Here is a 16,694-nt window from a genome sequence, read left to right as displayed (position 1 = left end):
TTACTTACTCAGTGTTTGAATTTCTGCAGTGAACAGTGTAAACAAAGGTAGTGAGGGTTGACAGTACAAGGTAACTAAGCCTGGGAGAGTGTAGCTAAGAAGACCATGAGGTCTTCTTAGAAGACCTGAGAAGACCATAAGCTAAGACCATGAGGTCTCTGCCAGGAAACTACAGCAAAGCAGCAGTCAGGCAAGTTTGCTCAAGTTTTGAGTTTGAGGTGCTAACTAACAACATTTTCTAAAACAGAAAATATTTCAAATAAATAAAACACATAGAAATTATGTATTCATGCTTCCTTTTATTTATCAATGATTATACAAAAGATCATTTCCACACATCTAGTCCCCTTATTAATATATTTTTAGATGGATAGATAGATGAATAGATGATAGATAGATAGATGCAGAGATAGAGCTAGAGATAGAGATAGATATATGGATATCACTCTCTACAACTACCTGAAAGCAGGCTGTAGTGAGGCAGGGGTCAATCCCTTCTCCAATGTAACAAGAATCAGGATAAGAGAAAATGGACTCGAGTTACACCTGGAGAGCTTTGGATTAGATACTAGGAAAAAATTTCTTCCCTGAGAGGGTAGTATTGGAATATGTTGCCCAGGGAATTGGTGGAATCACCAACTGTGGAAGTGTTCAAAGGGTGCATAGTTGAGGAATTGGTGATGAACACAATGGGTCTAAGTTAATGATTGGACTCGTTAATCTTAGAGATCTTTTCCAACTTTAATGACTCTATGATTTCATAATTTAATAAAAGTACTTTATGAAATATTTTTATATTGCATATCTACTATAAAATATACTTTAGGAGGAATAATGTATTTGTGTCAGTTACACTACAAATAGACCTGTGCTCTCTAAGCATACAGTTTAATTTGTTTACAGTACTATGTCATTCATCTGCACGTAAGGATTTTAGTAGATTTAGATGCCGGCTATTTTCTGGGCATTTTAGTAATTGTTTACTCACTGTTGTTTGCTTTTATTATCCTTTTCACTCCTACTGCTCAAACTGTGTTTTCTATTGTTATGGATATCAACACTGTGATTGTTTAAGAGTAAAAAAAATAAGGCCTAGAAAAAAAAAAAAAAAAACAAAACAAACACTTCATGTACTTTAAGACTGTAAGTTATATGAGCATTAAGATCAAACAATCAAACATCTACCTGCAAGCTGTACGATGTTGAAATAAAGAAGAGCACAATCCAGTAGTGTGAAGGGATAAAAGTCTTTGTGACTATAGTCTGTGGTTTGAGTACACATTTTGTGGTCTAAAAATAAAATAAAAAGATTAAAGCTATTCATCTTATAGACTGGCAAAACTAGCAATCTAAGCAACAAATCAACTCTTATCCTTTATTTTTTGAAAAGTAATGTTTCCTCAGAACTCCAGTGACCTGGAGCAAATATAACGCAGGAACTGCTGGTTAGGTTGACCACCCTGCTCCTTTCTGTTTTGATATTGCCAATAAAACTTAAAGACAAGTGCTTGGGCTTAAAGGCCTTCAAACACATTATTAAATGGAACATAAACAAGGTCAGCAGATTCTTGCTGGCCCTTGAAATTACATTTGAGCTGTAGCAAAGGCCAGGAAGATGCCCTGAGCACAGACCCCATTATTTGGACTCACAGAATATGTCCCTAATACAGAACTGTTCCCTGAGGCCAGTGGGTACAGCAGAGTTCCAATTCACACACTTACATTCCCAGTCCACCTCCCTCAGAATGGGCATGGCAAACCACCTGTAAGGATTTGCCCCAGCCCACAGTAATCCATTAATTGTGCCAAAGCACTTGTTGGAAAAGTCATAATTTCACAGGGCTTGTGGAATTGTGATCGGGTCTGTCTGACAACATAAGAGCAAGTAGGATCAGGGCTAGAGTTCAGATCTGTACTTTGGCTCTCTTCAGTGTATCATCTGACACATTGATTACATTGGAAGATAGTATATTACTGTAGATGGAGAATCAGCCCTTTAGCCCACAGACTTCACCAAAACATTTCCAGCAATTTGATCTTATAATAGGACCTTTAATTTTTAAAAAAAATATTTTTAATTATATGAAAGGGAAATAGATTCATATCTTTTAAAAGCTGTTTTTTTCAAGAGTTTAAAAATGATCCTTTTTTCAAAGAATCTTTTTTACAAGCATTAACTTATAGGTATGAACTTACTTGAGTGAAAAAGTGTCTAGAAACAAATACTAAACTAAAGATCAGATGTGATGATGTCTATTAAGTCAGTGCCTGAAAAAAACACACGTAGTCCTGGGAGTGCTGGTGCTTAGAGTAGGACTGCAGAGAATGAAGGAAATAGCATGGACCGGGGTTGAGACAGCTGGCAAGGGATGCCCTGCAGCACTAAAGGTAGTCAGCAGGCCTGCCAAAGAAAGAGACTGCCAAAACTCAGTCCCTTACTCTATTTGGGAACTGCCAGCAATGTCATCCAGGATCAATTCCTAGGCTAGCAGTGCTTTTACACCTTAGATGAAATTCACGTTTCCTGAGCTGTACATACATTTGTGTCAACAACTACTGCTGCACAGAAGTCCAGCTCAGAGGTTCTGGACTGCAATCTGCAATCTCAGCTCAGAAAAATTAGCAACTCTCAAGGTTTCCTCATCCAAATTCACTATTTTTAGATTTGTACAAGGCAGAGAAATCATCAGGGCAAAAGGGGACAACATGACATCAATACCACTAAGGGACTTCTCAGGCAGTACACTAGGGATTTATCTTGACCCTCATCCCTGAAATGAGTTGAGACTATTCAGGCTGAAATAATCAATATCTTCTTTGTCTTACATTCCAACCCTAAGCCTAACCTTCCTGTCTATCCTGACAATGGCTGGGTTATATTCTCTCCATCAGCCCACAGCCCTTATGTACCTTACAGAAACCACACATGGAGGGACTGGCATCATGGATGTATCCACTAAAACCAGTTTCTCTAGCATCTACTATACATCCAAATTTCTCTCCATCATCTCCTCCACCACATGTGAACACCTAGGCTGTCATTGCTGGGTACAGCAAAAGGGATTTATGCTGCAACAGTCAAGATCCTGTTTTATGGCGCAGTTTTATGTGCCTTTCCAATTATTCTGTAGCTACCGCCTCTTTCTTATACTCTTTTTCTCAACCTCTCACCTTCTTGATGACAAGCCAGTGCACCTTGTCATTCAAAAAGCAAAAATCTTCAGGTTAAGAAATCTGTGTTTGTGAACTGCTATACATCAGGCTTCTTAGCTGTTTGGTAAAAGTAAGAATTCTCCTGGTCAGGCAGCAGTGAAGTAAATCAGTTCATATCCTGGGATTCATAGGAAAGGGCACTGCCTCACTGAATGACTACAGCTATTATTGGTAATTGTTTTTCAAGAACTCTCACATTAACATTGTATCATGGCAAGCAATCTAACAACCTCTCAGGATGATCATTCCAACAATAAAAAGATACATAAAACAAATTTGCCAAAATGCAGTCATGCATGTCCTGAAATAAAGTATCAATCTATGGAATTGCTCTGAAAGGAGATAACTGACTAATATCCTTGACAGTGGGTTCCCAATGCTCCTGGAATTGTATGAGAGCCTATCACAGTCCCAAGTGTCTTCGTCATGAAGGTCAACCTCACTATAGTGCATTTATGACCAGTCATTTTCTGTCTAGTTTCCAGATAAGCTTTTGAACAGACCATGCATTTTTTCCTCAATTGGCTTTTCTCAGCTAAAGGATTGTTTTAGAGATCCTGAGCAATAACACAGCCCTTGGGAGAAAAGCCTTTCTGCATTAGCCATCTGACTGACACCATGAATGATAACATCCAAGCATCAAATTTAATGAGATTTCTACAAAAAGGAGTGACATCTGCATAGCACTCATGTCCTGGCTGTCATATATTTGTCATCACTGAGGCCTTTGTCCTTTATTAATCCACTTTCAAGAATGCCTGCTGTTGGAAATTGAAATGCTTTTAGCAGTCACCCTGCAGACTTGTGTAAGAGCACATATCTCCGAAAGCATAATGACACACTGTCATGCCTAGGAATGCATTTAAAACATTTAAAAAACAGGAGAGAACTCTGACAACAAAATATATCAGGAATTTAGCAGGGGATGTCTGCATAAATATTATTTTACATCCTTTAATATAAGCGAGGTGCATATTATTTTGTTACAATATAGTGTCTAGAAACACTTTAACAATATTCAGAGTTCATGGAAGAAATATTGTTATAAAGGAAATGTACTAAAATATTTCCCTTTAATCTTGTTTGTGCTTGGGACCATTATATAATTCTGGGCCTAGGGCTCCAACCCAGTAAAAGCATATGATTGTATCAAAATCCCAGCTTTCCTCTAAACATTCCCTCATGGCTACAAATAAAAATTTCACTAATATTTTCCTAGATCAACAGATAGCCTGAAACAGTAGAGAATGGAGATTGAAGAATCACCCTATTTTATTAAATTAGCCCCAGGACTTTCTCTTCTGAGACAAAGATCTGACCTGGTGCTTCCCAGCAAAGAACAGCAAACACTTGGCAGGAAGGCAGGAGTGCAGAGAACACATCTTTCTGCAATGTTTTCTCCAGGGAAGAAAAGCAAGCCATTTCCCCTGCAAATGAAATGGGACTCCGGAAGGCCAGGAGCTGCAAGGTGTCCAGTGGGAGGCACCATCTTATTCCAGTCATTGCTTGTGGCAATGTGACTCGATCAAAGACACTGACAGCAGCAGAGAAGCCTGGTGAGCGGGCAGAGCAAGGGAAGAGGAGAGATTCCCAGCAATGAAGATGTTCATTGGCCATGGAGGTGGAAAACCTTGTTCCTTGTTCTCCCTATGGCCCAGAGCCATATCCTGTGCTCCTGTGAAGACTGCAGTGTGTATGAAGACAATATTCTTCCATCATACATCCATAGTACTAAAATTTACTGAATTGAATCTCCTGAATTTCAAACATTTGTTTCTCTTTCTTGTCGCTATTATTTCTAAATGCCATATATTTCCAACATTTTAATGTCAATTAGTTGCTTGTAGATCATTGCCAAGTAAATAGAGGCAAGTGAATGGCACCATTTGTTCTCTCATTGATAGGATTCAATGTTTCTTTCACTCTGAAGATATTGAGTCCAACTATTACAAAATTCTGATCCTACTGCTGTCACAATTCATGTAACTATGTTTTAGTTGAAGGCATATCAGAGGAAACATAAAGCTATTTGCAGCTGCAAATGACAAAAAATCACAGTATATACAAATAATTCAATTAATGGGGTTTTTAAGCCTTTGATGTTCAGATGTATGTTTCTAATCTTGCACTAAGAAACCCAGCCAGAAAAGGTTTGATTGCATGAAATAGCACTAAAATATAAAAATGTTGAACTCTGCAGTGCAGAAATACTGGCTGCAACTTCCTCTTCAAAGGGAGGCACCAGATCTCTGTGTTTGCCACCTTGATCTGCAGGTGCTGAGCTCTGACACTTCAGCAAGTGGAATCACACCACTCACCAGAGCTCAGATGAATGGAGGTTTCCAAAGGTCCTATTCTACTACAGCTCATGATATGTTCAAACAGCATTGGGCTCCCTCAAAATTGTACCAGCAATGGCTTTCTTCCCTTCCTGCAGTTTCATTTTGGGAGAAAGTGTCTGTTAGTGCATTTCTGATTTCACAGTCCTCCGTCTGTGTAGGAGCACAAGCAAAACATCGGCCTTCGATAGCAAGAAGATGGAAAACAATTAGAAGGGCCTTAGATGCAAAAAAAAAAAAGTATTTTTCATAAATAATTATAGCTATGGATATAATATGAATATTTTATGGAAGACTCAAGTTCCGTTCTCCAGGACTTATATAAGCTTTTAAGTATAAGAAACCACAAGAAAGAGCTTTGTTTTGCATTTGCATATGACAGAGACACACATTTTCCCCAAAACATGCGGTTAAAAACAACTGTGGAAAAGGATCCTGCACCAGACCAAACTTGCCTCCAATTTAGTTCGGCAAGTGTAAATGCACAATGTTTTCAAACACCAGTCATAACAATCATCAAGAAGAATTAAATAAGAAAATTATGGGTGGGAGTGGGATGCTACAGCCACATCCTTGGGAAGTTATGTTTGTTACCAGAGACCTCACTTGTTGCAGCAGTCACATGGTCTACACAAATGGTGACTAGAATACTCTCATTTAGAGCAGCTAAATGGAAAAAAATCCTTTTCTATTCAAATTAAGAAGTTTTCATCTTGTGGTTTTTTGGGTTTTAATGGCCCTAAGTAATTTAAGCTTTTAAAATATTTGGGTTTGTGTTTTTATCTTAGTTTTAGTAGCTTTCAATCAAACAGCTAATGGACTTCCTGCAGGAATCCAGGCAGCTATCCTGAGTGAGTGAATTTGAGAAAAAGGATGAATGCTTATTCTTGATTCAGGTGTTAGTGATATTATTGTTCTTCATGAAGAACATCCTCCTGTGCTTCACTTTTCTTACCATCTGTCTTTTTCGCTGACAAGTCTCACACAAAGACATGACTGACTGTTCAGTCTAGCCTGGAAGCTTCTTAAAATTCCTCTTTTTATTCCTCTAATTTTAGGTTCAGAACAATTATAATGGAGTTTTGGGGGTGTTTTTCAATCTGTTTCTATTTTTAGTTCTTCAGCTGTCACTCTGACAAGTTAATTGATATTCACTCACGCAGCATCTAAGGAATAGCAACAATCACAGTTTACCATCAGAAATCATGGAAATGAGGTATCTCCATGATGTAGTACTGTGTATCTTAGCTCTTGTATTTCATGGATATAGAACTCCACTGGGTCCCTACAGAATGCATCTCCTATATTAATGCTGCACATCCACGATGATGGTGTAGTCTGTTTGATTATTCCACTTTATTTCTAGGTCCTCCTGGTCCCCCAGGGGTTGTAATAGTGGAGGAAATTACAGACACAACAGCAACACTCTCCTGGAGTCCTGGGGCAGACAATCACAGCCCTATCTCCCTCTACAACCTGCAAGCACGCAGTCCATTTTCTCTTGGCTGGCAGACCGTAAAAACAGGTGAGAAAAATTTTCAAACAGCACAAGTAGACTGTTCAAAACTCCTGATCATAACAGTAATAACCACTGGCAACTACAGGAACAGATACTCTTAAGAAAACAATGACAAAATAAAATCACTGATTTTTTTTATTCCTTTTTTTGTTACTTAGCAACAGCTCTGAAAGGACAGCACAAAGACACCTGCCACGATGCATCTGTGAATAAGCAAAAAGTTCTCCCCTAAATCCTTCCATCTGTGTCTTTTCAGGAATACTACAGTGCCAAAAATCTAGCTGCGAGTTCTGACATATTAGATCCTTGATGTCTATCATTTCTAATGACCATGTTGTACCACAAAGTCTGCTTTCTGTTGAGATACTGCACATCAGCTTCAGATTTCTGGGTGACCTATACATTTCTTTATTGTCTCCAGTTCCAGATCTGATAAGTGGTGACATGGAGTCGGCTATGGCTGTGGAACTGAACCCTTGGGTGGAGTATGAGTTCAGAGTAGTAGCAACCAATAAAATTGGGACTGGAGACCCAAGTGCACCATCGCGAATGATCAGAACCAATGAAGCAGGTAATAAAAAGATTATTTTTACAGCACTACCAGAAACAAGAACTGCTTTAATATAATAATAGACCTAATCTCTTTTCACTGGTACACATCTGTGTGTCCAGTAATCACTGTTCCAAGGTGACATTCTTTATAGTGGGGACCCAGTTTTTTTTAATTACAGGAATATTGTTTAACTTACAGAAATTTCAAATAAAACTATTCCCTGCTCCTCTACTCCATCTGAGCTACCTTACTTTTTATCTTACACTTAAGCCATTGCTGTCTTCCCTCTGATAAACTACTGCTGCTCTTAAATTAGGCTGTTTTGCAGTCTCTTCAAACAACTGCTACTAAGCATCCTCTTCCCTCAAATTTTTCACAACCTCTCTCATTGACAGAGCATGGAACTTTTTCAGCAAGATAGGGAAGTCTTAAAAAGCTGCTTAATTTACAATACCTTGTATTGTAAGTACAAACACCATTTTAGGTGTTTCTTTGTCTTGCACAGACTACTGTGAACATTTTAATAAATTTCATTGTATTTCTAATTAGGATGATACTGTTGGAGACCACAAAAACAAAATATCCTATTTGGGTCTCTTGAAAGTTACAATGAACTCATAAGATTTGGAATCATTGACAATAACTTGGGCAGAATAAAGGAAGATAAAGAAGATGAAGACCTGGGAATCAAAGAAAAATATCTAGGCACTTAGAAAGACATGTTTTAAGAAGCAGAAAGAGACAGAGATAGGATTTGGACAAAGCCTCAGATGAGAACTACATGTCAGAACACTTGGAGATTATTCTTCATTCTTCTTTGTTATTTAGGATGCCTAGACAGATTATTTGTGTTTTGATATTTCATCAGTTGAATAATTTTTAAGTAACCTGTTTCACCGCTCTGAAGACCTCGTGTCTGCCTCCTCAGTGACCTTCCTACAGGCACTGGGAGCTGCAGTTAGGCCCCCAAGACCATCTCTTCTGTGGGCTGAACAAGCCCAGCTTTCCCAGCCTCTCCTCACAAGGCAACTGCTCCAGCCCCTCCTCCACCCCAGTGGCCACCCCTAAACTTGTACTAGTTGGTCAATGTCTTTCATATTGTAGCACCCAAAATTGGATGCCCTATTTCAGATGAAGTCTAACAAACCTATTTGCAGTTGAAATAAGACATATTTATGTTTCCCTGCTTTAAATAATGGTGTAGTTGCTAGCTGATATTAAATGTCACTGTACAACCACAGAACAGCACTGAAGTGATTTGATTCCCATTTATGCATGTTGAAAGATGCTTCCTTCCAAACTCTCCCTCACCTTCTTCAAGCACCTCACAGTGTGAAACTCAACAATTTGATAGCAGAAGCTTCAGGTGCTCCATACCTTATTCCATTAAGAAAAGGATGAAATGAAAATGAAATAAAAAGCACAAGGTAGTTTCATCTCAAATTATTTTTTTAAAAACTCCATTTTTCACCACCATTATTCTGTTGTTAATTTTGTACCATATTTCAATGGCAATACAAATTCTTCTGGACCTTAATGTGTGAACAACTTTTCTATTTATTCAGATGATACATATCAGAGAGGACAAAAACATTCCGGACAAAGTTTATCCTGAAATAGGTTGCACACCTGGTATTATGTTTTTTCCGACTGAGGAATATTTTCCCTGTTTTTGCAAGGATGGTTCAGTATCTTAATCGACCAGGCGCAGTTAAATTGTGGGCTTAAGTTTTTCTGACAAACGGAAGATTAAAAATGTTAAATTTTATCCAGCTGGCATGTTTTTAGGGTCCTGCATGTTCTTGACCAGTGTTTAACAAACTAAGCCTCTATTTGCTAAAACATATTCTTAAAACTCAGGTGAAACTCTTCTTAATGCACATTCATTTTCAAAATTCTTTACAGCTTTACCTCTGCAAAAATGAATTGATAAATTATAATATTGATCAGCAAAAACAAAATTATGGAAAATACAAAGCATGCAATGTTTGATGAATTTTCATCTGATGATTGGTATTCATTTCTGGGTGACATTCCACTGTTTTTGCCATCAGAAAGAAAAGAGTTTTTAACTCAAGAAACAATCTATAATCTGCGTAGAGTTGTTAAATTTGAACAATAAAACAATGGATTCTGCTTTAAATAAAGAACCAAATAAATAAAAAAGCCCAAACTGTTACACATATAGTAACATTCTTTGAGAAATGGCATACTACACATAATACGTATGGCACTCTTGAAATGTCAGAGCCTCCATGATCAGCTTCATTCAGGCAGTCAGCTTTTCCTGAACTTCAGATATTCCTGAAATATTCTTATTGCCTCTGTATTCTGAAATGCCTTTCACTGATTTTGGGAATTATCACCTTTGATATAGTTATCAGATGTCAAAGAGAAAAGAAACCAGTAATAGTTTTCATTGGCTTACAACAGTTTTCATATGGGTTTTCAAATAAGTGCATCATTGTCTATCTTAGTGAACCCATTAATCCGTTATTTCTCACACTCTCTCTTTTACTATTTTTTTTTAGCTGAAAGCTTCAAGGGAAACTGTATATTAGCACAATGCCCGGTTTTAATATCACAGTTCTCAATTCTTAAAGGATATTTATGGGATAGGTCATATTTCAGAAAGAACATGGCATGAACCTCTCTACTAATGACCCAGGCAGAACAACCTGGCTATTTGCACTGATGGAAGATATGGCCCACAAGTGAAACAGGCAGGTTTCCCCTGAACTGGGTGGATATCCAAAAATATTCATCTCCCAGCTGAGAAAGTGACTGTGACTCATGTTCAAATAAGAGTTGAGACCCATTAGCCTGAATGGTAGCTGTGTAGACAATCCACAGATGTAGCAAATGTGTGATTCTGGTTCCATTAATTTACACTTAAATGGAAATCTGCATCTGTAGTTTGATGGCACAAGAAAATTTGATTGGAGACTAAAGACTTCTTTTATCCTCACACTTCACTTATTTTATCACTCCTTATCCAAGATAGCAACATCACCATGTATTTGTCCATTATCTAAAAATACCTACAAAAATAATAATTCAGATGGTGTAAGGAAACCAACAGAATGACAAACAGGTTTTGACTTGCTTTAATTTTTTAATTAAACTCTAATCTTGTTACTTAGCTCATATTTAGTTAACGACTGCTTTTCATTGCTGCTTCCATTGGAACAGAAAATACCACAATTTTCTGGCACATGTAACTTACAGCCAGATGCTGCATTTTTGTCAGTTCTAGCCTTGATACATATTTTACAGGTCCACAAGTTGCAAAGAGCCAATAACATGAATTTAAACATGTCTAGCATTCCACTAAGGCAGTCAGGGCATTTGAAGCCTGGGGGCAAAGCATCAGTTACATTATCTATTCATGGGGAAACATGGAGAGAGAGAAATTGAGTGGAATCAAAGTTTAACCTGTTAATCATGCATGCAAACTTTAGGAGGTAACAATGTAATGCACTCTATTAGTAGCAGACTGTACACTTGCTGTATTTTTAATAAATCCTTATGTTGCATTAAGTTGCCCTTATTCTCTGCTGAAATTCCTTCACAGCAAAAGAAATGTCTCTGTCCCAGGAAAAAAGTTGACAATTTTAGACTGGCTTTATTTTCAGGGTTTTTTGTCGTTGGGGGTAGCTTTTCCCATTATCATAGCTATTTTCGCATCAGAAAAAAAAAAAAAAAAAGGATAACCTGCTGCATCTGGGACATTTGCAGATGAAGGCATGTTCTACTAAGGCATCTGTAGAAAAAGTGCTTTTTCCAAGAAGAAAGTAGGCTGTAATCACTGACAGGAGGCTACTTAGGCTTTGGATTGCAGGCTTAAACTAATACTGACAAGGAATCCAAATGTGCGTATGAAAGAAAATGGAGCAGAAAAGACCTGCATTTGTCCCATAGTATTCTATGTATGCCACGGCATTTGGGATTTCAGCCCTATAGGTGGTGATTTGGAGACTATTCAGGCAGAGTCCTGCAGACACATATGACCCTCTTGTCAGTGAATAGAACTGAATTCAAGCTCATAATTAATTACAAATATTAATAATACAGAGGAAATTAGAGCAACATTTCAGATGCTGAGACCAGTAGGGACATCCTTGTTTTCCAGTCGTTGAATATGTGTGCCATCCACTTCTGAGATGCTGGCATGTTGTACATTTCATTCCTGAACAGGTGAGATGTGCCTTGTTATTCTGGGAGGGCGACAGCTTGAGGGCTGGTCTTTCACAGAGTGAAAGAATTTTCACTTAATACCCTCCTGTTTCCTAGATATGTACTGCAGGAGACATATAGAGATACACTCACTTACATACATGCATATAGAGGGAGAACAGAAAGCAACTGGGAAGAAAAAATTAAATGTGTTATACCTTTGGTCTCACATTAAACAGTTCTGCCAAGCTGGTGACAAGCCCTCGTTCCCCTGCCTATATCTTTTCTACAGCTAAAAAATGTTACTTTTCAAACTGTATCTGTATCTTAAGTTATAAAAAGCTTTAAAATAAATAAGTGACAACAACTGTACATTGAGAAAAGGTATAAGTAATTTCTTAAGGACTAAAGCCAAGTTTATTAATTTATATCCAAGAAAATTGTAGCAATATCAACATTTTCCTTCATTTTCTTTATTTGACAAAAGCCTCAGAATTTATATAAAAAGTATCCATGTGGAAAATATCTCAAAAAACACAGGATTCAAGTAAAGTGAACTAAGTACAGAATTCGGATTTGGGAAATCTGGACTCACTTGATTATGAGAAAACTGTAAATTTGTGCTGCTCAGCTCAGCATCTCTTAATCTAAAAACAGGAGTTTAGTATGACTACTACTTCTCTTTGTCTTCACTTTAGCTCATCTATTCCCTATTAAGGGATAGGGACCAAATCTAGGTACAGGTTTCTACTACAATAATGCAATCAATTATATTCAATTACAATCAAGTATAATTTTGGCTGCTAAATACTTTTGTTCTTCTGAAAAATTAAGACAGACTGCAAAATTAAGATTCTCTTAGTAATATTTTCTTTTTGTAATAAACAAAACACATTGAAATAAGCCACTAGAAATTTCCTTGGGAAAAAAAAAAGTAAACAAACAAAAGCACAAAACAGAAATACATTTAAATTATTAATTATTCATTCAATAACATTTTTAAAAATTTATTTGCAAGACTGGAATGTTAAAAAGAGCATGAACTGGCCTACAAGTAGTTTCAGCTTTCCCAGGTTCACTGTGATATTTTCCTTATTTATTGGTTGCTTATTTACTTTTCTTTAGCAAATTAGAACTATTACTTTTAGAAAATAGTAATTTTGGATTAAAATTAAAAATCTCTGTCAACTCAAGCTGAAATATTCTCATCTGTCCTACTAGTTTTAATTTTTCTATTTTTAAAAACTGAAGTAAAATTCAAATAATATATTTTTTTCAAGGTCAAATTGCTAGGCTTCATTTTTTATAATGTGAAAATGAAATATTTAGTAAATATTAGTATTTTTGCTAAAAACAAGTACCAAAAATCTTTGAATTAGCTCATCTTTGCAGCCCACCATTTTTATTTAAAAATAAACAAAAAACCTAAAATAAAAAAAAAAAAAAACCACAGATAATCCATCAGCCATGCAGACTGATGAAAAAGGAATTTTAAAAATCTAATTAAATCACCATAAAGCACAGAACATTTTTCAAAATTCTGGACACAGTGGAAGTCCGGAAAGAAAGTGAACATCTACCCCATATGTTTGTGGTTTCATAGTTACAGTATTACCCACCATTTCAAAAGCTTCCCCATTTAAATGTTTTACATTTAAATATAGGCTTAAAATATATACATGACATGGTCAGCATTTTTCAGCACTTTATAACCACTGTTCCCATACATAAAACTCTCAGCAATAGCAATTCTGCGTATATATTTTTTCTTTTTAAATTAAAGCTCTCTGTTTTTCATTTATATTTAGCTTGTAATGATAAGATACACATGAATTATTAAACAATTGTCATGGCTTCCTGTATAAGCTTTATCCTTCCATATCACCTTTTCTTCATTTATATCTTAAGTATCTTGTCAAATGCTTTGTAGGACTGCTGAGGGCTACATTCTCCATGCCTGCTCTTAGAGAAAATGTTAATGGGTTTTTTGTTTGGTTTAGAGGAGATAAGTTTTAATAGAGTTTAATTTGACTTTCATTTCCAGCATATCACAGTAATTTCATGAAAATGGAAAACAGTAAGAAAAAAATCCTGCTGTTTGCATTCAAGTCAGACTCCTGGCACATTCATTTCAAGATTTTTGTTTGTTTGCACTAAGTGGGGTTCTTATTTATTCAGAAGAAAAATACCAAACTTCTCAGTTTTGATAAGCCCTAAACAAAAGATCCTGATGTCCTTATTCCCCAAGCACATATATCCTTTTCACAGGCATCAAGTTTAGGCATCATATTTGTGTGTTTGGTACAAGTGCATCTCCGTGAGTGCCACTGCTGAGAATTAACAGCATAAAGATTGGGAAGCCATTAATTGCATGGCAACAAACTTAGGCCATGAGTGACTAAATTCAGATATAACATTGATATAAAAGGGATGGTGCTGAAAGTGTGGCTGATGTACAGCCTTATTGCCTGGCAAAAATGTTTTTCTTTTAATAGTTTTTTTCACTTAATAGTTACTCATTTCAAACTGTCTCCTTCTAACTGTGTATGCTCTGCTTTGCTGCAGTGCCGAGGAAATTTATTCTTTTGACACATTTATTCTTTTAATGGTTATTCATTTGAAAGAGTTTCACTGTGTGAGTGTACATTTTAGTTTTGTGCAAAAGAAATTCATCGTTTTGACAGTTTTATTCTTTTAATGTTTATTCATTTAAATAGGGCCACAGTCTGCAATGCTGTTAACAAGAAAACTCTAGAAAGAGGGTGCTGCAGGTTAAATATGTTCATCATGTTGGATGTACTCATCAAAGGAGTACAGCATACTCTCTCATTTCTAATGTGGCAGGCACCTACATAAAAACTTCATTTGTCTCTATCATTTACCCAAAAATACGTTAGAAAGGCAAGAGAAAAATGGGTGCTAAACAAGGTTTAAATATGCTCCATTAGAGATGGCATCATAATTTTTGGATGTTAATTAACTGGCAGATGAGGGTTCATCTGCATCTTTTTGTGCTAGACCATTCATCACACTGTTGCACATTGATTGTATTCTTTCTACTCCTTTTTTAAAGCCAGAGGGAAATTCTGTTTCTGAAAAGAAAACTTCATTGCCTTTTTTCCATGTCAGAGGGAGTCAGGAAGGCAGAAGGCAGGCAGGAAGGAAGGATGGAAGGCAGAAAGGAAGGACGGAAGGCAGGAAGGAAGGATGGAAGAAAGGCAAAAAGGAAGGCAGGAAGGCAAGAAGGCAGGAAGGCAGGAAGGAAGGCAGGAAGTCGAAGGCACCATATTTTCCAGATGAACACAGGTTTATTGTAAAGAAACACAATAGAAATCTCCCCTATCAGTCTGCTAAGAGCCTCAGATAAAATAACACCTGCCTTGTTTCCAACAGTATTAATTAGATTCAGTCCCTACGCTTTTTAGGATTGCATCATTTATGAGGAAAAGCAGAATCGGGCTTCCATTCTTTATAGGGCAGTTTAGGGTTCAAAAAGTGACTACCCAAATGAATTCTGAAGTCTTAGGTGGACAGACAGGATCAAATAAAAATTGCATTTTCATTGAACTCAAGCTTTCAATGGCACAGGAAACAGAGAGGACTGTGTTCATTTATTTAAATGCATTTTATTTTGTATAGTTCAAAGGCACAGTACTACTCACTAAATAATCTAAAGAGCATGCAATAATGCCTGAACACTTAAAGGCTCAGAGTACATTTTTACCAGTGGCCTATGTACTGCTGTGAAGAAGAAAATAAAAAGTTTGTATCTTAGGACATATTTAATCAAATAGAGAGTGCAGGTATTGCCTCCTTATAGTAAATGAACTCAAGACTTTGGCCATTTGAGGAGTTTCATTACAGGCACTAAGTTAGTTAAAAGAAACTATACAATTCCAATTGAACAATTTACATTTTTGGTTTTGCAAAATGTGATAATCCAAATAAGAATTGCAATGATAGTTACAATTTACTTCAAAGAATTTCATCTGTTGCTCATGTGCTTTAAAGCTGCAATGATGAGCTCAATTTTTCAAGAACTGTAGGTAGTATTGTTTCCAGTATTTTGCAAGAAATCATAAGGGACATTTGAGGTTGGTTGCTTTAAAATTTCTAAAAGTTGGCTCCCCAGTAGAGCAATGAAAAATAGATTTACAATAATTAAAACATTCTAAATCACTACCTGAAAAATAATACAGACATTATTAATTATGTCCTATTTATATCCAAAATATATCAGGTTTTCTGTCATTTCAAGTTGTTTGTTGAAAAATGACAAACATTAACAAGGTAATTCCTGTTTTATCTCTTAGATAATCTGTACATTGAAATTTTTACTAGTCTGCAGAAGACCTAGTGCTTAAGCAGTTTTTTATTCCAACATTATTTTCATTCTCAGCTTCTGATTTGTTTGATTTTTCTAGCTTGTGTGTGCAATTCTCTGAAATGAAGCTTGAGCAAATTTTCTTTACCACAGAGTGCTATGTTTTAATTTCTGTTCTGATTTAACAGTCTTATGTCTTCTACAGCAACTTATTACAATGGGGAAAACTTCAATAACTTGGATATTCTGGTTTGTTTTGGTATTTTTTTTTCTTTTTGCACACAGTGCCAAAGACACCTCCAGCTAACGTAAGTGGCAGAAGTGGAAGGAGACATGAATTAGTAATAGCATGGGAGGTAAGGGATTTTTCTGTTTAAAGGTTTTGTTTCATGTTAACTTCTTTGAGGCCAAAGTATAGAGTACTCTACTGGGGTTTCATTTCAACAAATCTTGTCAACACATGAACACAAAATGCTACTCTTAAATATGCTCTAAAATTTCAAAGTACTGTGAATTTTCATGAGGTTTGAGTAGAAGACATTATGGCATCAACTCCAAAGTTCTAATTAA

The 16,694-nt window shown here is 36.4% G+C and overlaps 1 protein-coding gene across 4 annotated transcripts in view; it reads left to right on the top strand.

Moving 5' to 3' along the window:
• CNTN5 (contactin 5) overlaps positions 1 to 16,694 on the top strand; it is a 601,944-nt gene that overhangs the window by 560,799 nt on the left and 24,451 nt on the right. For 3 of the 4 annotated variants that reach the window (XM_068181453.1, XM_068181454.1, XM_068181455.1), the window contains exons 16-18: positions 6,919 to 7,077; positions 7,493 to 7,642; positions 16,410 to 16,480. In XM_068181453.1, coding sequence (XP_068037554.1) covers positions 6,919 to 7,077; positions 7,493 to 7,642; positions 16,410 to 16,480 — 380 coding nt within the window. The remainder of the gene's footprint in view (positions 1 to 6,918; positions 7,078 to 7,492; positions 7,643 to 16,409; positions 16,481 to 16,694) is intronic. The other variant, XM_068181456.1, reaches the window with a different exon arrangement.

The sequence above is a fragment of the Anomalospiza imberbis genome, chromosome 2, assembly GCF_031753505.1.
Source record: "Anomalospiza imberbis isolate Cuckoo-Finch-1a 21T00152 chromosome 2, ASM3175350v1, whole genome shotgun sequence".
Classification (NCBI taxonomy): domain Eukaryota; kingdom Metazoa; phylum Chordata; class Aves; order Passeriformes; family Viduidae; genus Anomalospiza; species Anomalospiza imberbis.
The sequence above is the reverse complement of the archived record's forward strand: the minus strand, read 5'-3'. Positions and strand labels throughout refer to the sequence as shown.